Below are 22,768 nucleotides of genomic sequence, written 5' to 3'. Positions count from 1 at the left end.
AGGGCTGTTAGATGGGGATTAGAATAGGCTGTGTAGGCAGTCTGTGTTGTCTACGTGTTATATTTTGGAACAGAAGGCATCGGAGTGGTGGACTCCGTCACTTTTTCTAAAGGCTCGGCCATCTACAAGACTCTGGTCTCGAGGCTAAGATCTATAATCATTCTTTATCCGTATGAGATGCATGCGTCTGTGTTATAAAATATCACTAATCATGATCGACAGACAATATTAGCACCTGGCGCTTGGTCGAGATGCTTTGATGTGCCCTCCCGTATCCGCTCAGTTTCCGGACTCCCATCTCTTCAAGTCCGCCGTGAATATAAATTCGCTTGAGCTACTATATACAATAAACAATAGACGGAAAAGAATAAGGACAAAGCCTTCAAAACTTAGCCCAGGAAGATATCGGGGGCGTTCTTCACCCAAACATCTTGTTGGCCTTCGTACTTTTTCAACGGTTCCTCTGGGTCAGCTACGATCTCCCTCCACACCTCTGGGATGTTCTCCTGTGCCCACTTTTCGATTTCCGGGCGCCTCGAGGGCTGATATTCGGCATATAATCCCATAAATCTACAGTAGTATTTTGGTTAGCAATGGCCATCGCCCCGAAAAGAATATACAAAAAATACAAAACTTACATCTCCCGATTTGGCCTGAATCCATCTTTTGACTCCAGTTCCCTCAGAACCTTGAACGCCATGTCATACTTATCTGCCAGACACCACGCAGACAACCTCATCGCGTGGTTGTGACTAGTTGGTTTGAACCCAAGCTTCAAAAAGTTTTTCCAGATCAGCGGAGATCTGCTGGCCATCATTTCCTTGGCAAGCCCACAACTGATCATTACTAAGCTCAGGGTATCACTATTCGGACCCTCCTTGCTATTTGTGATTGTTCTGAAGATATCCAAGGCATTTTTGGGTTGGTTGACCGAATTATAAGCATACATTAAGGAGTTGTATAGTTCAGTGGTCGGTGTAACTTCCGGGTCCACCTTGAACTGTATGTGAATTGACCATAATGTCTGAGCGTCTTGTAGCCTTGCGCAATGGCGGAAGGCAGATGCGTAGGCTTCGGCATCCGGTTTCGCATGTTTTGTCTGACGCATGTGCAGGAATATGACATTTGCGACATCAGAGGCCCCCCTCGAGAAGAAGAGTTCCATTATTTGTTTTCGTGCTGACAATGGAAGTTCTGGGAACAATCCTCGCATCGCTAGGTAGACATTCCACATTTCGCCGATTCCTAGTTCTGGATCTTTCATTCCCATCAATTCCCCAAGATGCATAATGACTTTCATACGGTCCCCCGGGTGATAGTTGTTGATTTCCCGACTCAAAGTCGCGATGATGATATTAAAGGGCTTATTGAATATCTGCCACCTGCTGAGGCCGCACAAAGTTTCCACATCCAGAGAAATCTTTCTCTTCAAGGTTTCGTTATATAAACTGTCGATGACATCGGCTTTGGTCTTGATGTTGCTGGTCATATACCGCAGTAACTCCAGTGTTTCCTCGTCTGAGTCCGGGGCGTGCCTGTAGTACTTCAAACTTTCCCATGCTTCATAGGCACCGTCTGTATCCTCCAGCATCAGCCGTACTCGGATATGTAAAACTTGTGTTCGTCTGTTAGGTTCGACACGCCACCTTTCAGCTAGTACTAGTAGTACCTGAGCTGCTGTTGCATCTTTCCTCCATACCGCAAAGTCCACCAGCTCGTTGATGAGTTCTATCTTCGTTTTCGGCGAAATAGAAGGTATCAAGCCGGCAATTGTATGTATTGTCTCGCCTTGACTCCATTTCCACTTCAGCTTCATAACCTCGAGCTCTTCCCTGGCTGTTAACCGAGCTTCGTCTTTCGGAGGAGTTTCAGGTTCAACGAGCTCTGTATGCTCGAACAAATGCTCAATCCATTCCTTCGCAGCTCGATCTTCGGGGTGCCCGACTGCATACCCAAATATCATTTTGAAGGTATCGCTAGTCGCCGAATCCTTCAACTCGTCCCACCACTTCCTTGCATTTGCAGTGTCGTCTCGATCCATATAGAACCGCATTGCACCTGTCAACACCCCCACGTCGCCCAAGTTGTTCGGTTTTCTGACTCCTTCCAGCTCGGTAAGCTTTAATAGGGCTTCCTCGTCATCCTTATCAATAATCTTTCTTAGAACATGCCACCAAGCCTTCCCAGTTATTAACTTAGGCCCGTAGGTCTCCGCTCCGACTGTTAAGAAACCCATTGCCTTGCTAAAATCGTAGGTATTCGCCAGAGTCGCAACCACGGCTTCGAACCCAGCCCTCAAAAGTGGTCTATCATGTTCTCGTACCCTCCGGATATAACCCAATAGCGCACCGGCCAAACTGACCGCTGTTGTGTGTTCGAGATGGTGTAAACTTTCCAGAAGGCGGGCAAGGGCAGGGGATTTGACTCCGTCGATATCGCCTCTCTTGCTAAGGGTTTCCAGACATCGTAATAGACCATAACAAACTCCATCATCCTTCAATATTATAGGTAGTTCCTCGTCGAAAACGATCATTTTGAATGCTTTAATCAATTCCGAGGTTGTCGGTGCCATACCGGCCTTTTCGTCGACGTATAAAGTAAGTGCTGCTAACACAGCGATACCGGGATTCTGCGGTTTATTTTCGACTTTTTTCTCAAAAGTCGATTTCCATTCTGCTTTGAATAAATCTAGAAAGCCGCGCTTTTGGGTAAGCTGAACGCTAGCCCCGAGGCCAGGAACAACCGTCGGCCGCCGTCGGTAGGTATGAAGGTTTTGGCGTGTAACGAGTAGGCGGCATTTTGGACAGACAGTTTCTTTCCCTGTAGAAATTGATGACGAAAGTACCCTTTGTGATGCTCGACGGAGTAGCCGCGGGGTCACACTCATAGCGACCGGCTAGTGGGGCATCAATGGCACCCGAAGAGGGGGGGAGGGGAAGCAATTGGAGGGGTGGGATATTTGGGCGTTATCCAGCACTGCGGCGTGTGGGTTGGAGGTTTAGCTGCGTCCTCGCCAACCAATCGGCTGTCATATCGATAAAGATTTTTGTTCCCGCCGATGACCTAAACATCCAACCACAACCGTCAACGACCTCCAACAAACGACCCATTCGCGCCTTCGATTGCTTCCTCGACATCGTCGACTCGACCCTGGCGTGAGCAGGCTTCTGGGAAGGGTCATGTTACTGGCAGTTGGCCCGAATAATTAACCGGTCTTGATATCGTACCCATACGTTCATTATACTTCGTCCACAATGCCTCCACGCCCGTCAACTGCGGTCGTTAAGACCTTCCTCGGGAACGGTCCAATCCTCCCGTTCCTCTACCCAGCGGCCTCCCGACGGCTTCTAAGCTCTACTCCTCCTAGGGCTCAGGATGAGAATTCAAATGACAAGTTCGCCGGGATTATGGACAATCTTCGATCGGAGACACCTGCATCCCTCCCTTCTCTTCCCGATGAAGCGCCCGCTTCCCGCTCACAGAGGCCCCCCCAGTCCACCAATTTTGCGACTATGCAGCAGCGTAAACGTGCTTTCCGGGATATGGCTTCTCTCAATCTTAGCACTAGCAAGGTCGTCGAGAAGCTACAGGACTTGGTCCACCTCCGCCACGCCTACAAAGATTCCATGGAACGTGTGGATCCAGAAATCTTCCGACACTCTGCCCCCATACTCGATCGATCATTCATCAGTCCTAAAGATTTAAGCTTCGAAGAGTACCAGAAATTCAACGCCAACAGAAAATTACGTCTTAAAGATGATGTATTCAAGACGCTGCAGGAGAATCCAATGTCTTATTATAAGGTATATCTTCCTATGCATTCCAATTCGATGCATACCGCTATCCTAACAAACAAACAAAAACCTTTCTAGAACTTCAATCTTTTAAAAGATTTCACCACTTCTGCCGGCCGTATAAAACACCGCTCTATAACCGGCCTTAGCAATACCAACCAGCGAAAGGTATCAAAAGCAATCAGGAGAGCGATCGGAATTGGTCTTATGCCATCCGTACATCGCCACCCGTCAATTCTCCTACACGAACAGAGGATGTCATCAGAAGGGTTTAAGCATGATCGCGCAACCACTGGCAATAGGGATGATCGTGATCGTCCTAGGCGGGAACCAATTGATATGAGATTGTCAGCTTAATCTAGGCTCGATATCTTGATGTTTTTTTGTACTGTAAATATTTTTGAAAATTTATACTTATTTACGAGACTATTTAACATACAAAAGTACTAAATATAAAATGATCAGAACACCATAAATCATCGCGGCTGTATACATGTATCGTGTCAATTGGTAATGGTAGTCGAGTGCCTGGACCCTCGGAAGCTATGGCTTGTACTTGCCAATTACAAGACGAGTTGCTGATGTCAATTCTTACACTGGTCTTAACTATCAATTCACAAATAGCTGATTAATTTTCTTTTATCCTTGAGTACTAAAAATGCAACGGAAACGAAAAACAAGGGAAATGAGCAAATCGAGCCTCCGATAAATTTTCTTTTGAAAACGTTGCGCATAAAAGTGCGTGGGGAAAGCATGACCACAAAGACTGTCGTGCAATGACAATAATAGTAAAACGGTTAAGCGGGTCAGACAATTGAAAGCACGGCATCATAAGAAAAAAAGGTATGCCTGTATAACAGAGTTGTAAGGAGTAAGTGTAAGAGTTACGAAAGATGAAAACAATGATAAAAAGACTAGCAGAACGCCGGGGTTGATGAGGGCATTACAATCTTTATGGTTGAGCCGGGCATAGTCGAAAAAGGAAAGAAACAATACGGAAGGAAATATATTTTTTGAAGAGGAAATGTGAACTCGCAGCTGTCTTGCCTCCAGACCAAATGCAATGTATAAGCGGCGAAACAGGACGAGTATGTCTTAGTTCCTCTGATAAGGGTGGAAGCCCCCGCTATATCCGCCCCTTCTGCTGCTGTTCCTGAAAGGTCCAGTTCCGCCGCCGCCACCACTGCCACCACCACCAGCTGCGGGACCAGATGGTGGGTTACGAGCATTTCGAGGTCCCGTCGGCGCATTAGGGGGAGGTCCTGCAGCTCCAGACTTAGGCCCAGTGGGCGCATTGAAGTTCTGACCCTTGAATCCACCACCGTGCATTCCACGGTTTCCTTGTCCATCACCACTGCCATTAGGGTCCTCGTACATGCCATTGTTCCACATACCGCCTTGTCCCATCTGCTGCTGGCTCGGATCTGGCGACTTCTCCTGTTGTCCGCCTTGGATTGATCCATCACCGCCGTTATATGGCTGTTGCATCGACATATTGGGGCTCTTAGGTTGATAACCACCCTGCTGGTTCATGCTGGGAAAACCTGGATTTTGTCCTTGGTTGCCACCGCCCATCTGCGGTGGCATGCCGTTCATACCCATAGGATTCATACCGCCAGGCATACCCTGCATCTGTTGCATCTGTTGCATCTGAGCCATCATTTGCGGGTTAAAGTTTGCCATGTTGGGCTGCTGCATCATGTTGGGCTGCTGTCCACCTGCATTACCGCCACGCATCTGCATCTGAGCTTGTTGTTGCATCATAACCATCATGTACTGTTGCATTCTCTGCCAGTATTGAGCAAGCATAGCAGGTGTCATGCCGTTTGTGTAACCGGCTGCCGGGTTTCCACCAGCAGGGTTCATGGCATTTTGCATGTTTTGAGGGGTATTCTGGGGGTTGAAGTTTGAGTGGTCCTGAGAATTACCGCCTTGGTTGTGATCGCGGTTTTGACCGAACCGATTGTTATTGTGTCCGCGATCACGGAAGTTGTTATTGTTATTGTTGTTATGGTGGCGGTTATTACCACTGTCTTCCTCAAAGTTGCGTTCTCTAGCATTACCTCGAGGCTGGGCCTTCTTGACTTCAATCTAGTTTTTGAAGCTGGTAAGTAAATATCCCGAACAGGAGATCACATAAAGAGTACTTACTGGCTTATCACGAATTCGCAAGTCTGGATGTTGAAGTGCCAGATCAACGGCGGCCTCGTTGTCAAAAGTAACGAATCCAAATCCACGGGGTCGTCCAGTTTCCTTGTCAATCATCAATGTAGAGTCTATGACTCTTCCAAATTGCATGAAGAAATTCTTAAATTCCTCTTCTGATGCCTCTTGAGAGACCCCGCCAACAAAGATCTTGCTAGTCCTTTCTTGTTCGTCTCTCGGGATAGCCCGCTTTGGATCAATCTAACAGCGTATATGTTAGCTAAGGTGTATGTTTCAGCTACAGATAAATGGAGGGCAGTTTGTACGTACTATCTTTCCATCAAGGTAGTGCTCCTTAACCATGACGATGTTGACCGTCTTAGGGTCTTTGAAAGTGAGGAATCCGAATCCACGCGACCGTCCGCTGGGTCCATCTCTCATAACGGTGCACTCGCTGACCTCTCCAAACTGGCTGAAGTAGTCGCGTAGGGATTCTATTATACGGCGATATTAATAAAATATTTTATACAACTTAATATGAGAAGAATTATCGTACCATCGGTAGTTTCCCAATTCAAACCTCCAATAAACATTTTCCTGGAAAGAGTGGTATATTAGTATTATAATCATGTCGCGGAGGATTTCAAGCAATCATCATAACAAATAAAGGAATGTTGTATGGTATGTTGGAGAGCCATGGCAGGAGTGATGTTTATGGCAGGGAGGGTATGAGCTCGTCTACTGAGAAGAGATAGCAGCTAGCGGTTGGGTACCCGCTCCATTGATAGCGCGGTAGTAATAGAGTATTACGGTCCCTCAATAGTAGCATAGAGAGCAAAAGAATAAGGGCCGACAAGAATAGGTAGGAGAAGAAGTCGTGGATATCATGTATGGTTTGTATCATGGCCATTGCACCTGGGACCGCCCAACTAGGATGGTTTGTGGGCGGCCGCATCAGGAAAGCTAGCGGCAGTTTGCAACTTTTAGCAATGAGGTCTCCTGCCAAGCCAACTAAAATGCGGCACAACATCGGTATTTTCCATCCCAATTTTATCGACAGCGGCACCATAACGTAGACCTCGGAGACAAAAGGATTTATCGTTCCCATCTCTTGTATCTCGCTCTTGCTCAAGAAAGAAGGTGTCGGCGGGGCGATATGATAACCCCATAGTAGACTCGGTGTAATTGAATATTTCTTCGATTTTCTTGATTCTATCTTCCCATGACTCTTGATAGTTCTACTCGTCTATCTCGATAGTTGTAGTAGGTAGGTAGTGATAGAATGACTCGAGTACAGCTGCTGATACTAGCGCTAGGTAGTTCTATAGAACTAAATGTCTTCCGATGGTCCGATATCTTTCTTTCTTTTTCCCTCGCTTCGCCTCGAAGCAACTCCCGTGTTGCTCAGCCTTCCCCCAGTTTTCGCCGCTAGCTCCTCTTGCTCTTTCACGAGTTCGATAGGTGCCTCGATGTTGAACGAGGCACTTTAGCTCGCCAGTGGTTGTTGGATGGCGCCGGGCAACCTTTCCAATACCGACTGCGACAAGACGCTTTTGCCTTTCCCACCAACCTGTCATATCCCAGAGTAGCGATTCTCGGATTGACAAGGCGACCCAGTTTGTGAATAGCTTGACAAAAACGTCTCGAAGCCGGTCGGCTCGATGACATGACCATAAGCACTATCGCATGATCAAATCACGCTAGCTATCATCTTCCCCTGCTGCAATACCCCGTTCCAGAAGCCTGCGTGTCGTGAAAACCCCAGCAAATCGCAAGTTGTGCTTAATCTAGCAGCAGGTTCTCGCCATGGCCCCAAGAAACATTTTCACGATATAGGACAAAAGGTTTCAAAAAAGATGTCAGTGACCTACCCGTCTTCCTTGATGGCGGTGCTACCTCCATCGGCAGAGGGCCCCTGGTTATGCATACCACCCATATTTGATCCGTCCCCGTACGGGCCCTGCCCATTTGAATTCATGCCGTGTTGATCTTCATTCCAGCCATTTCCATCATTTCCGTAACCTTGGGATTGATTATAGCCGTTGTAGTCCTGATTCATATTTCCATATCCCGAATAGTCCACGTTCCCGCCTTGGCCCGATTGCTGAGGGTCGGCAGGAGTATACTCATCAAGGTTATGCTCATTGTACGTGTCTACCGATTGGACAGCAACCGGTGCTGATTTCTTCTGGTCGGGTTGTGAAGTCGAAATTGGAGCGGCCGCCGGTGCTACTACAGTCGCCGTAGCAGCAGCAGCTGGCTTCGATGTTGTTGTAGCATTTTGAGGCTCTTCGTCATAGCTACGAGGAGGGGAAACGTGTCAGAGAGAAGAAAAACAATTGCATTGTGGAAACATACAGGTCATCAAAGATAGCCTCGTCGGCGTATTCATCGTGATCCATGGTGAGATATCGTAGTCGCGTCCAACCAGGCGAAGTAGATGAGAAGTTAGATCGGCAATGTCAGTCACAGGAACGATAAAATTATCAGAAATTCGGTAATATAATTCACTGAATTGATGATTGAGAGGCAATGGTGATGGTGAACGGGGGTTGATGGAAGAATAAATTGGAAGTTTGATGGCGAGTGAAAGAGTTTAGGGGGAAAGTTGTTTCATGGAGTCAAACTCGTCACGCAAATTTTTTGAGGAGAACAGCGTCGGGTTAAACGAGACCGGCAAGTCGTGACTTGTTAGCGATTTATTCGAGGGTGAGACCGAAACGGAAGGAGTGTCGAGAGGGCAGGCGATAGTGAAGAGGATTATAATGATGATCGTGATGGAGGGAAGATGGATTAGTGGAGGTTATGATGTGATGTGCTGTAAGGAAGGAAGGAGGTTTGGTAGTTGATGGATGACGGGGAAGAAAATAAATTTGTCCAGCCGAACAGAAAATAGGAAACCCAGCCAGCCAGCCAGCCAGCCAGCCAGCCAGCCCGGTTTAGCGCGTCGGTTTGTTCGGTCGGTTCAGCGCCGGCTGCCCGCCGTTTCGTACCCCAAAAAGGGCTCTGGAAGAAGAACTGTGCTGCGTGACCAGTCGGAAGGCCCCTCCATGGCCTGCCTGGCTGAACATGACTATGACCATAGACATAAACATCGAGATTCTCAATTAACGGCTTCGACAATGTCTGGTTCGCATATTCTTACCGTCTACCGCCCGTAATCCACCATACGTCCTTTGAGTTCGTCCCAAGCGGCAGTCCAACCCAACCTTTTCACATTCAACAATTACATCTAATCTTCGATTGAGTGAAGGCCGGTTTTCGATAACAGACGGAGCACGGACGTATAGACACAATGTGGGGAGGAGGAAGCAAGAAACCACAGTCGGGTCCTGCACAGGTATTTCGTGATATCCCCAGCTAGTCTGAATCTTGGTCTCACGATTCCATGCTAACGGGCGCTGCAGGAGATGGTACAAGTTGGCACGTATTTTGGCTCCATCCTGCTCTGCTCTCCCGAGAAGCTGTACTGTGACAAGAATCCCAGGAACCCGATTGCTAATCCCAAAACTACTACTCTCTTGACAAGGATACAATTACAGACCGGTCCGAGTACGCCATCACTCCATCCACCTCTTATCCTACGTATAATCCGGGGATTTTTGCTGATATTTTTTTTTGGTCTTGTGCAGAAGTTCTTTCTGGCGAAGTCGTTCTCCTCAGTCCAATACTTCCACACCCCATCGAGATGGCGCCTACAAGTAACCATACCTTGTCATACTATTGTACGCCAGAGCATGTTTCTAATACCTTTTCAACAGGCCTCCGGCGGATTCGCAGACCAAGGTCGTTGGAGCTTCTTACTCCTATGCTGATATGTTGAACTTTGAGAACACGTACGGCATAATCCCAATATCTCACGATAACTAATCTCAGAAATACGAGGCTGACCTCTCAATGCCAAGTCCTGCCCGACCCAAAACTCCCACCCACTCGAAGCATAAATCTACTCCTTCGGGTGGATCTCATTCTCCTACTACGGCGGCTGCCAGTTACAATGCTTTCATGTCTCAGACAGACGACGACTGGGGCTTGGATCTCAACGATGCCTCTGTCCCCAAGGAGACGACAGTCACTGGCGGGCTAGGAAGCATAGCAAGTATGGCCGGTGTCACAAGTATCGAAGGTCGTCCATCGGGAGCCAAAGGCTCAAAGGGAGCTGGTGGAGGATACGAGTATCCGCTCGCCAAAAAAAGGACAAAGGGTCTCAAGGCACAGTTTGAAGGTTTAGTGAGGGGTATGGACCAATCCATACAAGTACCCCAAATAACAAAGAGAACATCGTTAAAGAAAGGACTCGATATTAGACCCCGGAAATTCATTACATATGATCTATCACCCACCAATAAACACCGACGTCCACTCTTCCGCTGAAATCGAAGCTATGAACGCTCGTATATCGCGCATAAATAAATTCAAAACCGTCCTACAGTCTTCAACAGTCGACTTAACAAAGCTACGGTCACTAGCTTGGGGTGGAATTCCCGACGAACTTCGACCTATGGCCTGGCAACTCCTCCTAGGGTACCTTCCCGCCAATTCTGACCGGCGAGTAGCCACTCTAGAGCGGAAACGGAAGGAGTATCTGGATAGTGCGAAACAGGCGTTTAGTAGAGGTGACGCAGGGATGGATCAGACGATATGGCACCAGATATCAATCGATATTCCAAGGACAAATCCTCATATACCGTTATACGGTCACAAAACAACGCAGAGGTGCCTAGAGAAGATACTATACGTTTGGGCGATACGGCATCCGGCGAGCGGGTACGTACAAGGTATAAACGATCTTGTAACGCCCTTCTGGCAGGTGTTCCTGAGTGCGTACATAGGTAAGGCTTTGATCGCTTCCTGACGAGATCGAGTACTATTTTTAACCCAAAACCGTGGATTTTAGAAGGAGATGTCGAAACATTTAATCCGGGTTCATTACCACCAGAGGTCCTAGACGTCGTCAGTGCAGACTGTTTCTGGTGCCTAACAAAACTTTTAGACGGGATCCAAGATAATTATATACATTCACAGCCTGGGATACAAAGACAGGTCTCGCAACTACGAGATCTAGTAAGAAGGATAGACAGCGGGTTAGCGAAGCATCTAAATGATGTACAAGTCCAGTTTATTCAGTTCAGCTTTCGATGGATGAATTGTATGTTGATGCGAGAGTTCAGCGTGAAGAACGTGATACGGATGTGGGATACATATATGGTAAGACTCTACGATAGATATTTTACGGAGTATGGGCTAACGGCCGTGTGTAGTCGGAAGGTAACTCCGGTTTCTCGGAATTCCACCTTTACGTCTGTGCGGCATTTTTAGTGAAATGGTCAGCAGAGCTTAAAAAGATGGATTTCCAAGAAGTCATGATGTTCTTACAGTCATTGCCCACCAAAGAATGGGGCGAGAAGGATATTGGACTGTTATTGAGTGAAGCGTTAGTTCTCCGTGACACTCAAAGCCTCCCTATCTAGCAGAAACTAACCCCCTTCTTTATTCAATTAGTTTTATGTGGCAAAGCCTATACAGAAATTCATCAGCACATCTAAGAGACGATGGAACGACAGTGCATAATGAGGAGTTGAATCTATAAGACTTCTTCTTTTCTCCCTTTTCTTTTTTGTTTTCTTTTCAGATGACCTTTTTGATTGGCGGGTCTTTGGTATTGTACAATTGTGGTGGATTTTGTTTTTCATACACAATCCCCCCTCCCCTTTCCCTTAAGCTTTTTGTATTAATGAATAGCGAAATGTCGCTGGTAAAGCGGGAATAAATGAGATGAGCGATCAAGTGATCTGTTGTATTATGATGCGGCTCTGGATTTCAATTCGGTGGTAAATGCGAATCGATCTTGTTGAATATCAATTTTGGTGGTTTGTAGATACAACGCAATTGAAGACTAAAATACCACATTTGTGAAGACAGATGATATAGCTTATGTGCATACTGGTAGCGAATTAATATTAATTAGGAGGTCTCGCGGGCCTGGTAAAGCGGTACAGATGGCTGCTTCCGTTTCTACGATGCTGACATAATTTACATCGTTCTGGATTTAAATCAATATGGGACTCCCGAAATTTCGAAAGCATAATTTGTGCGCCTGAGAAGTCTTATTCCCAAACGCCGGTTGGTTACAAGTGTAAAAACCGGGTATTATTTTGGATCCGAAGTATTTTAAAGATACTCTAGATTAAAAGGTATATTGAGCCCGAATGCCGTATCTAGATAGTATTAAAACCGACCTAGTAAACGAAATCCACTACTTTCCCGCCAGCCCCAGCCTGAGCACCGACTACAAACTCCACAAACCTCCCCTTCCTTCTCTCATCTACCACCAAGAAGGGCCCAGGGTTAACAACATGGCACCCTTCGTAGGTAACTGTAAACGGGGGTGTAGAAGAATCTGCTAATATCAAGTAATTGGGTAAAGGAAATAACGTCAAAGCGTGGGTATAATCCCACAGCACCGGCCTTATGTTGACGGGATAAGGCGAGAGATAGGATTGATCAAGGATCGTTTTCACCAACTGTAGAAAATATGGGTTAGTCCTGTATATTTCCCGCTGTTGGAATGGGGATAACATACCTTCCTCGCCATTTTCACGCTGTCCGGTACCCCACTCTGTACCGGGGTGGTCTCATCTTCTTCCTGCTGAGTTCTAGGCACGGTTCCAGTAAGTCCATCGACATCCATTTCGTGCCCTTCTGCCCCCTTTTCCTTATTAGCGGGTCCGTCGGTAGCATCATCGCTGCTTAAAGCCTTAAACCTCACTGCATTTCTCGCAAACCTTGCACCCAGATCATCTCTGAACACTACAATCTCTCGTGTGAAATACCCAACCCTGCACGGATTGCTCCCAAATACTACCCTCCCGCCTCCACCATCCTTCTTATTTGCGGAATTAGCTACCGTAAATACCCTCTTGAGCTTCCCGGAGAATACATCTGGGACACTCTTTCGAGGTAACACTCCACTCGCTCCTCCCGTGAATGCTGCACCCCAAGGATCCCCATCCGACGGCACAAGCACAAATATTGTCTTTGTAAGTAACGTATTAAACGCACTTATTGTGACCGCGAAGGTATCTAAAGCCTCTTTATACCCCAAACTCCCATTCCCAACTCCAAACCCATTACTCACAAACCTTCCACACATGATCACCACAGCCGGTACCTCCACTTCATCCTCTCCATTCGCCTCACTCTCCCATTTCTCAAACAGCTTCGTAAGTGCTTCATGCGTCTTCGGTAAATCCAAATGTACTTCACTCAGCACTATCACTTTCCCTTTCCCTTCATTCGCAAGTCTCTTCTCCGCAAGTCGTAGCCCTCTTCCACCCCCACCACCAGCCGAAAATTCTAAGGGCATGTTAATCCCCAGAAAATCCATATGGCCAAATACTTCAGCCGAAGTCTCTCTCCTTTCACTCGGCGGCTGCCCGATAGTATACGCCGTAAACCGTCCATCCGCCTCAAAAGTTCCATCGACGACTACAAAACTTCCGGGACAGAACCATACCCCGTCTTCGGGTATTGGTCTTGCGTGTGTGGTATCCAGCTGTATTGACCCTGTTGGATCTTCTAGCATCAGTTGCCCAGTATCCGGAGAGGTTGACAATAATCCGAATATGAAGAACGGTTTGCCGCTACGACCGAGGAGGTGGGCTATTGGTGTGATTTTGAAGTAGGTCTTTGTGCCCCGCGATGTCATGCTACTCGAAGGTGCAAAAGTAGGGGGTTGGAATGAAGGATTACGAAGGAGGCGGTGGTGGATTAGATAGTATCTTGTCAAGAATACTTGAGCTTTCGAGGTAGCATCGGGAAGTAATGACGGTTTTGGTGCTCTGAATTATATATAAAGAAAGAGATAGAAGGTTCCTTAGAGTCAACTTATGCCCGGATCCATGAAGTTGAAAGAAGAGAATAGGATGCTAAGATAGGCGCTGACGAACCGTTCAAACTGTTTTCTCGATTGGTTGTATTTGTATTTCGGCTGTGTGAAGGCGTCGACTACATGGATGTAATCCCTAGGGTTTATATCCTCGAGATTCGGTCCAGTCTTTGAAGAAATCACCATCTGTGCCGATTGTCGCTGTTGCGAAGATCCTTCTTCGTCGTCTCCACCTAGTGAAGCGGCGTTCATACCACTTGCGCCAGCGAAATCAAAGCTTTCACCTCTAGTGAGTAAGCTAGATTTGTTCGCGCTGGGTCCCTCGACTTCCAAGTCCCTAATCACAGCTTTGAGAGCTTCATTCCCGTCCACGAGGATCGCGGCTGCACCTTCATTCCTTTTCCAGGTTCGAGCTACCTCTTCAAGGAGCTTTTCGGCCGAACCACTAGTCTTCCAGTCCGCGCCGCATTTTCGACCGATGAAGCTACAGAGTAAGGCGAGCGCTTCGGATTTTAACGTAAGGTTATGTTTCTTTGTAAAAATTCTGAAAGCTAAAGGTCGTAGCGAAGATGCTGGGATATCAACCGCTAATATCCTCGGTGGGGCGGCAGGTCGGGTAGGTTGACCGCGAGGAGGAGCTTCTCGAGGTCTAGGAGCTGGGAATTGAGAGGAATTTAACGGATGAAACGGGTCTGACGATAAGTTCACAGCTGAAGAAGACGGTGGAGCAGGAGAAAGCTGTTTTCGTTTCCAGTTTGCGAAAATAGGTGCTGTTTTTGAAGCTGGTTTCCGGGGTGGTGGGAGAGGATGGGAGCTGTAGAGATCCTCTTCCTCCTCATCTTCTTGTTCAGGGATTCGTTCTTCATCATCAATGGTCATCCCACTGAGGCGCTCTCGGGCTGTAGGAGAGGATGGAGTTATAGTTGGACTGTCTGCCATATTCTTGGTGTTTGGAGTCGAGACAATTGGGGTCGTGAAGTTCGAGGTTGTCCATGAACACCAACAAAAGGTGTGGTCACGAGACTACGTGATAGTCTAGTCTGCGGAGCTAAGGTCAACGCTAACACGACAAGTATTGAGCTTCTCTTATCAATAATAGTTAGTCAGCCCGAGAAATTAACGGTTAGCATTATATTATATACTTAAGTAATTATCTCCTAGAATATTCACTTCACTTCTACGTAATTACTCTTTGCCCGTCCTTTATTCTCGTTTATGATTGCGGGAAACGTACCTAGCCATCAGCCTTCAACGTCGACCAAGGTCATGTACCCTCCAAAAGAACAAGAGCTTTCAAGAAGTCCACTTTGTCAACTAAACATACCTCAAACTTCGTGAATGTTCCCGAAAGCCATTGAACCCCAATTGGGCCCAATATGAAGCCCTCAAATCTATACAGTGTCTCGAATCTGACGTTGACTTTGATATAAGGCATGGCTAGAAGGAAAAACCACAGATACAACACAAAAAGATGGTGTCTCGAAGATAACTCGATTATCCATAAACAATATTTGCCTGGTTATATATACTGGTTAGAACCTAAATGCCGACTTAGTGCCCGTGGCTAGCGTTAGATTTGTTTAACATTGAGAGTTATAATATATAATATATTATAATATAATTCCATGTCCCGATTAATATCAATTCTTAGCTTAACCGAGCTAGGGCCCGTCAAGAACATTTCTCAAGTCTACTACGTAGGATCTGGCTTTGATATCGCAGAAACGAGGTGGCTTTCAATTTTTAGACAGAAAACAGTTGGGCAAAAGAAACGAGGGTCCCCTCAAACATCTAAGCCTCGAAAAGCGGGGTAAAAAAAAAACCACACGTAGGGGAGTATATGCATACTTGTCTCGGCGTATGCATATACATACTTAAGTGCGTATGGATGTCCTACTTCATTAATTACCTTATAATAAATTTATAAACTTCATAAAATCAACAAGAAGGCTTTATTCAGCTGTGGGTGGAGGAACCCACCGATTTCCAGTTCATGATACAATCGATCACCCAAGTGACCTATATAGCTGTGCCGTCGATAAGAACTTAATATAGTGCCGTCGATATCAGGTAATCAGAAGGAGAAAAACAATAGAAGGCGTGTTATGAAGCTAATTAAGAGGCGGTTAGCAGGCCTAAGATGGCTACGATAGTCAGTATGATGGAATCGACGAGAGAGAGCGCATTCTCTAATACAGAATGCCGCGTGGGCTTCCAAGCTGGAACAATAATCAACCATGGGTTAGATCTCTTGCAGCCGTCTATTTATTTCTATGGAACTAACTATAGGTCGACTTTTGAATAGACAAATAACCACCGTAGATAACCAATATTCGTCAGAAAAGTTGAAATCAAGGAAACACTCGGTTCTGCAGAGGCTTTACAAGACATCTTACCAAGAACACAAAGACCGAAATCCCGATCGTGTCCCGGGGACATGTGAATGGTTTGTAACCCACCCGCGGTTTCAAGAATGGCAAGAAAGCAAGTCAAAGTCGCTTTGGGTATCAGCAGACCCTGGTTGTGGAAAGTCCGTTCTTGCTAAATATCTGATCGACTCCGTTCTTACGAACAATAAATCTCGAACAACCTGTTATTTCTTCTTCAAGGACGACATCGAGGACCAGAAGAGTGTCACAAATGCGATATGTTGTATTTTGCACCAACTCTTCAGTGTAAGAAGGGAGCTGCTTTCCGAAAAAATTCTTGAACAGTTTGAAATTCGCGGAGACAATTTCATTAATTCGTTTACGGCACTATGGGGGACTCTACTCAGCGTTGCACGGGCCAGTAATCCGAGTATTCCATCTAATGAAAGCGAGTCGAAACATAACGAAATTGTGTGTCTTCTCGATGCGATCGATGAATGCGAAGGTAGCGGGAGGATCCAACTTGTCAAAGAACTAAGCAAACTAGATGGTCCCAGGGGCCTGGCCCCCAATTTGAAGTTTCTCTTAATTAGTCGACCCTATAGCGAGATCCGACACGGCCTTATAGGATCCCGTCAACCCAGGGTTATTCACTTGAGCGGAGAGAGTGAAGAAGAGTCGGAAAAGATTTCTCGAGAAATCGATATATATATTAAAGCCAGAGTCGAGGATATCAGCACACAGCACCAATTGGAATCCGAAGATGAAGAGCTACTATTAAAAAACCTTATGAGCATTCCTAACAGGACGTACTTGTGGGTATACCTCACTCTTGATTTAATCGAGACCGATATTTACACCGACAATATTGGGATATCCGAAGCCATCACCCGAGTATCAAGAACAGTTAATGAGGCATACGAGAGGATTTTGAACAAAAGCCACAATTTCGAAAAGGCTAAGAAATTGTTACAAATAGTGGTTGCAGCGGTCCGACCCTTATCCCTAACGGAGATGTGCATGGCGTTGGCCCTCAAAAATGATCACCAATCCTGCAGCGACCTTCGCATTGAACCGGAGGCCCGGTTTCGGGACCATATTCGGGACCTTTGCGGATTTTTGATCGTAATCAAAGATTCGAGGATATACCTGCTTCACCAAACTGTAAAGGAATTTTTAGTACAAAATCACGGAGTACCAGCACAGTCCGTGCAAGCTAGCCTGGCGAGCTCGAGCCCGGCGTACAAAGACATATCGAATCCTACCAACGGCAATCCTGGGCCCGGACGACAGTACTCATTCAAGTTGCAGGATTCTCACCTATTACTTACGAAGATCTGTATCCAGTACCTGCTCTTCAAAGATTTCGAAGACCACCCCCTCGAAGGAGATGATATGCTAGATGAGTACGTCAAGAAAAACGGATTTCTTGACTACTCGGCCAAACACTGGACGGCTCACTTCCACGAATCAAGGACTATTCTCGACCAAACAGCGCCCGGATTTAGGGCCAATAGATCAGAGACGGAATCTGTTTTAAAACTATGCGATGCAAGTTCCAAGCGTTGCCCGACTTGGTTCCGAGTTTATTGGACAACCGTAACCGACCGCTTTCCAGGAAAATTTACCACCATGATGATCGTATCATATTTCGGGCTTACAGCAGCTATCATACATTTGCTCGAAACCGACACCGACCAAGACATCAACCTCGATTCCAAGGACGACACATATCAACGATCGGCATTATCCTGGGCAGCTGGAAACGGGTTCGACTACGTTGTCGAGCTATTGTTAGGGGGTATTGGTGGCCGCTGGAGAAATATTTCAGTACCATTCAGGACCGGGGCAGCAGTAGACTCTCAAGATCTATACGGTCGGACACCTTTGGTGTATGCTATTTGGAACCGGCATGCAGCAGTTGTCAACATACTTCTTAAGGGAAGGGCCGGCATCGCCGCTGAAGACAGTGTTAAGGGAACACCACTGGTCTACGCCTTCTGCTGTGGAAACCGTGATATAGAGGAGCTGGTTTCCAAAAGGGGCGCCAAAGTCGACTTGCACTCGGACCGGAATGGACTAACGGCAATGCTTTTCTCTGCTACGTCAAAGGGACAAGAACCGGTTCTTGAGTTCCTCCTTAAGACAGATAAAGTTGATCCTGATAGCAGAGATGAGAGCGAGCGAACGCCATTGTCATACGCGGCAGAATGGGGACGGGAAGGTATTGTTGAGAAGCTGCTTGAAACAGGCAAAGTTAACCCTAATCTCAGAGATAAAAGTGGAACTACGCCGCTATTATATGCGGCAGCACGGGGGCAGGAAGGTACTGTTAAGATTCTGCTTGAAAGAGGAAAAGTTGATCCAGACTTAGGAGATGGGAAAGGGCGAACGCCATTGTCATACATAGCAGAATGGGGACGAGAAGGTATTGTTGAGAGGCTGCTTGAAACAGGCAAAGTTAACCCTAATCTCAGAGATAAAAGTGGAACCACGCCGCTATTATATGCGGCAGCACGGGGGCAGGAAGGTACTGTTAAGATTCTGCTTGAAAGAGGAAAAGTTGATCCAGACTTAGGAGATGGGAAAGGGCGAACGCCATTGTCATACATAGCAGGATGGGGACAAGAAGGTAACGTTAAGCTTCTGATCGAAACAGACAAAGTAAACCTTGATGAAAGAGATATTAAAGGACGGACACCGCTATCTTATGCAGCTGAAAGTGGTTCTGCACCCACCGTTAAGTTGTTACTTGAAACGGGCAAAGTCGACCCTGACTCTCGTGCTTATGAAGAATTCGAATCGAAGGGATGCACACCGCTACTATTCGCAGCACGGAAGGGTCATGAGGCTGTTGTTCGGCTGCTATACCCTCAAACAGACAGAGTTAAGCTCGAGCATCACAACGAACATTATAACAAGGGCAAGGCCCTATTAGCTGCGATGGAATACGGACAGGAGATGATCGTTCAAATATTGATCGAGGAGGCAAAAGTCGATCCTCTTTTTTCGGATGAGTTTGGCCATGGTCCGCTATTGAGAGCAATAAAGGCGGACAGCGAAAATATGGTTCAATTAATATTGAATACTGGCAAGATCGATATAGATCAAAAGCTTCACGAGAGGAGTACACCAATTTCACTCGCTATAAAATATGGGAGTATGAACGCTGTGCGGGCTTTGCTCAAAGCAGGAGCGGACCCAAATATAACGATCAACCCAGTAAGTAAATCCGACCTTGAATATAAATTCTCGCTTGCATATCGATCTAGCGTAATTTGTCCAATAGCCACTGACCTTCCTGTCTGGCTTCCTGTCATAATAGTACGTAAGTGCAATAACCCGAGTCTGAACTCTCTACGATAAATTACATAAATGAGAAAATAATTGCATGATACTGCTGCTCATACCATACTATCAATCTTATAGGAGGTAAGTCCTCTCGGGGCTGAATATTCATACCGAGCTTCGAAGCGCTTCTAGCTAAACCTATAAATCAATAGATCCCCCTATTACAAGCAGCTCTCGAGGGAAATCCTGAAATGGTGAGGCTGCTCCTCGAAAACGGTGCCCTACCAGACTCGAAAGATTATAGAGGGAGGGATGCAACAAGATATATGCACCTTAGTGATGCAAAAGGCACACCTGAAAATATCCGATTGATTCGCGAGCTGCTTGATTCATATAGTCAACGGGTCCAGCGCAAGTCTGGCCGATGATACCAAGCTCAAGGTGGGTGAGATAACGACTATATTCTTCAATCAAAGAATATTCTATCAAAATAAAAATAAATTTGTACCACTGTATTAAAATTTCTTGCTGCAGGTTAGGCAAAACAGCCTCGCTCCGCGCTACCAGCCGCATTAAATACAATCCCACTGAGTAAAAAGTTCGTCAGGATAGGAGGTATCAAAACCTGAAATATGGTGGTTTGGGGGAGGGCTAGGGGGAGACTTGAGCCATAGCGCCAACGACAGAGTAGAAGGTAGTATATACCTAGGTATATAGTCTCGTATTGCAGACGCGGTCCACACTTTGGTATATATTATAGTTTATATTTGAAGAACTTAAGAACACATCACTATTCGGTATGCATGGGAGTGTCGACACTCCTACGGCTCTGCCTTACGTTACAAGTATACAAATCACAGAATTCCATCATGAGCCAATATGCTGTGAAATTATTATTCGAGTAGTATTATAGTTTGAATCGAATCATTATGAAGATATATTTTGTTGCATTTTACGACATACCCTGTGTTGAGAACCGGGAAGGGCTTATATGTCTTCGCCATAGTCGAGTCGATATATATATCTGGTAATTCTGAAGGTACTCCAGCTTCCTTAGTTACTTACCTAAAGTACTTACTTAAGTAGGTTTGGAATATTATAAGTCTTCAATAGCAATTATTGCATGCTCGTGCTCCAGAAACTCCCAAAATTAAAATTCGGTAGAGTTATTCTTTATAAACGCGCTTTGCTCAAGAAAACGCGTGCGGGTACAGTAACTGTCGCATCGACGCCACCAACAAACGGGCAGCATCTATCCATTCATTTATCCATTCCTACCATCCTTCCCATCCAATCCCCATCTCTCTCTCTCGCGTCTTCCCAAAAACCTCAAAAAGACCAAACAACCATTAATTCACTATCACAAGTACCAAAGAACCAAAAGAACATCTTATATTCAAATCAATAAAAGAAAAAAAAAAGATGTCAACCTCAACAACCGACCCTCCAAACCCTCAAAAGCTAGCCACCATCTCCGCCGAAGCTGCCAAAGAATACGCCCACAAGAACTACTCCAAAGCCGCCGAACTCTACGCCACAGCCGCCGAACTCCAAGCTCTCGTCAACGGTGAAGAAAATCCCCAAAACGCCGATCTCCTATACCTCTACGGCCGTTCTCTGTACCACTGCGGTCTCGAAAAATCAGACGTTCTAGGAACGGGAGTCGGTAACAGTGAAGCTGCGCGTGAAAAAAAACGTGCACAACAAGAAGAGGGTGGTAAAGAAACAGGAAAGGGCAAAGGGAAAGCAAAAAGAAAGACCGGAACGGGCGATGAAGAACTCAAGGAGAGCGATAAACTTAAGAAGGGTGGTGTATTTTCCTTCCAAGGCGACGATAACTACGATGTAGACGACGATGAAGATTACGAAGACATCGATGATGAGAACACAGCCGGCGGTGGTGAGGGCGACGGAGAAGGAGAAGAAGAAGACGACGATGATTTTACGCTAGCATGGAATATCCTCGACCTCGCCCGTGTATTCTTCAACAAACGCCTCGAAGCCGCAACAGAAGATGCGGAGACTTTGAAAAAGATCAAAGAACGATTAGCAGATGTGCACGATATCCTCGGAGAAGTATCATTGGAATCCGAGTCATTCAAACAGGCTTGTGTGGATTTGGAAGAGGCCTTGAAGATAAAACTCGAACTGTACCCAACAGAATCTACATTGATCACAGAAGCGCATTACAAGCTTTCCTTGGCACTGGAATTCGCATCACAAGGTGGCGGGGAAGGAGATGCGGATAATGAGGTTTCACCGGAGGAGCAGAAGAAAGGCAGGGATGAAGCAGTGAAACATATGAAATCCGCCATCGCAAGTTGTAAAAAGAGGGTGGAGGCGGAGGAAACCGCTATTAAGTCAGCAGACGGGGATAAAGTCGGTGACAAACCAAAGGATGAAGCCGAGAAGTCGGTCGAAGAGGGCAAGGATTTGGTCAAGGAACTTGAATTGAGATTGAGGGATCTTATGACACCGCCACAACCCACCAAGCCGGCAAATCTAGGGGAGGAACAAATGGCGGGTATATTGAGTAGTATCATGTCCGGCAGCTCGGAGGATGCGAAAAAGATGTTTGAAAATATTATCAGCGGGGCGAATGATATTTCCGGATCTGTACGAAAGAAGCCAAAGGCACCAGAAGCTGGACCTTCGTCTGCAGCTTCAGGTTCGGGTACTTCGAACGGTGCTGGCGCAAAGCGAAAGGCAGAAGACGACACCCCCGTCGTCCAAGAAGAGAAACCGGTGGTCGCAGCAACTGGCAACAGCAAGAAACCAAGAGTTACCACAGAAGAAGAAGAGAAAGCAGCCGAAGAAGGAACCTTGGTTCCTTAAGCGGGTGGATACAGCGGCTTGCAGTGACACAAAAAGTTTTGATTTTGATTATATTTTTCTTCAGTTTCTTACTTTTTCCTTTTTTTTCCCGTTTCTATTTTTATTCATTTTATTTTTTTTATTGATTGAAACTCGCACTGGTATAATGGTTTAATGGGAGTGGTATAGGGGTTATCTTCGGTTGTACGATACATATTCAGTACTTATAGCTTAAGTACTACTGACTTACGTAGCACGAAGCTACGTCGAAATGCGATATATAGTAGGTAATGAAATGGACACACAGCACGCATTAGCTTAGTTACTACTACCCCGTACGGGGTTTTGATGGGCTTTTGGGGTCGCTTTTAAATTTTAAGACGCTTTAACTAGCAGTCAAGACGTCCTAATTGCCCAAAAAAGCAGACCTAAGGCGGAATTTCTGCCCTAGAAAACCCTCAGTTTCC

At 46.2% G+C, this 22,768-nt stretch overlaps 7 protein-coding genes across 7 annotated transcripts; 4 read left to right on the top strand and 3 right to left on the bottom strand.

The window, feature by feature from the left end:
- Positions 1 to 389: 389 nt before the first annotated feature.
- On the bottom strand, positions 390 to 2,887 carry AOL_s00083g339 (uncharacterized protein; the record flags this gene model as incomplete). The annotated part of the gene is made up of 2 exons (XM_011125518.1): positions 390 to 570; positions 639 to 2,887. 2 exons carry the CDS (start codon positions 2,885 to 2,887, stop codon positions 390 to 392), a joined length of 2,430 nt encoding a protein of 809 aa, XP_011123820.1.
- A 367-nt stretch (positions 2,888 to 3,254) lies between these two features.
- AOL_s00083g338 (uncharacterized protein) lies at positions 3,255 to 4,151 on the top strand (the record flags this gene model as incomplete). The annotated part of the gene is made up of 2 exons (XM_011125517.1): positions 3,255 to 3,803; positions 3,873 to 4,151. 2 exons carry the CDS (start codon positions 3,255 to 3,257, stop codon positions 4,149 to 4,151), a joined length of 828 nt encoding a protein of 275 aa, XP_011123819.1.
- A 738-nt stretch (positions 4,152 to 4,889) lies between these two features.
- Positions 4,890 to 8,341, bottom strand: AOL_s00083g337 (uncharacterized protein; the record flags this gene model as incomplete). Its single annotated transcript, XM_011125516.1, has 6 exons — positions 4,890 to 5,885; positions 5,946 to 6,200; positions 6,270 to 6,433; positions 6,496 to 6,536; positions 7,811 to 8,239; positions 8,298 to 8,341. The coding sequence occupies 6 exons, from the start codon at positions 8,339 to 8,341 to the stop codon at positions 4,890 to 4,892; spliced, it is 1,929 nt and encodes a 642-aa protein (XP_011123818.1).
- Positions 8,342 to 9,234: 893 nt separating this feature from the next.
- Positions 9,235 to 11,529, top strand: AOL_s00083g336 (uncharacterized protein; the record flags this gene model as incomplete). Its single annotated transcript, XM_011125515.1, has 9 exons — positions 9,235 to 9,279; positions 9,347 to 9,491; positions 9,572 to 9,653; positions 9,701 to 9,775; positions 9,845 to 10,176; positions 10,247 to 10,771; positions 10,837 to 11,147; positions 11,201 to 11,373; positions 11,442 to 11,529. 9 exons carry the CDS (start codon positions 9,235 to 9,237, stop codon positions 11,527 to 11,529), a joined length of 1,776 nt encoding a protein of 591 aa, XP_011123817.1.
- Positions 11,530 to 12,178: 649 nt separating this feature from the next.
- AOL_s00083g335 (uncharacterized protein) lies at positions 12,179 to 14,766 on the bottom strand (the record flags this gene model as incomplete). Its single annotated transcript, XM_011125514.1, has 3 exons — positions 12,179 to 12,463; positions 12,523 to 13,780; positions 13,889 to 14,766. The coding sequence occupies 3 exons, from the start codon at positions 14,764 to 14,766 to the stop codon at positions 12,179 to 12,181; spliced, it is 2,421 nt and encodes an 806-aa protein (XP_011123816.1).
- A 1,219-nt stretch (positions 14,767 to 15,985) lies between these two features.
- On the top strand, positions 15,986 to 19,915 carry AOL_s00083g334 (uncharacterized protein; the record flags this gene model as incomplete). The annotated part of the gene is made up of 3 exons (XM_011125513.1): positions 15,986 to 16,068; positions 16,133 to 19,418; positions 19,700 to 19,915. 3 exons carry the CDS (start codon positions 15,986 to 15,988, stop codon positions 19,913 to 19,915), a joined length of 3,585 nt encoding a protein of 1,194 aa, XP_011123815.1.
- Positions 19,916 to 20,909: 994 nt separating this feature from the next.
- AOL_s00083g333 (uncharacterized protein) lies at positions 20,910 to 22,322 on the top strand (the record flags this gene model as incomplete). The annotated part of the gene is made up of 1 exon (XM_011125512.1): positions 20,910 to 22,322. One exon carries the CDS (start codon positions 20,910 to 20,912, stop codon positions 22,320 to 22,322), a length of 1,413 nt encoding a protein of 470 aa, XP_011123814.1.
- Positions 22,323 to 22,768: the final 446 nt, after the last annotated feature.

This window comes from Orbilia oligospora (genome assembly GCF_000225545.1).
Source record: "Orbilia oligospora ATCC 24927 unplaced genomic scaffold scaffold00083, whole genome shotgun sequence".
NCBI lineage: Eukaryota > Fungi > Ascomycota > Orbiliomycetes > Orbiliales > Orbiliaceae > Orbilia > Orbilia oligospora.
The sequence above is the reverse complement of the archived record's forward strand: the minus strand, read 5'-3'. Positions and strand labels throughout refer to the sequence as shown.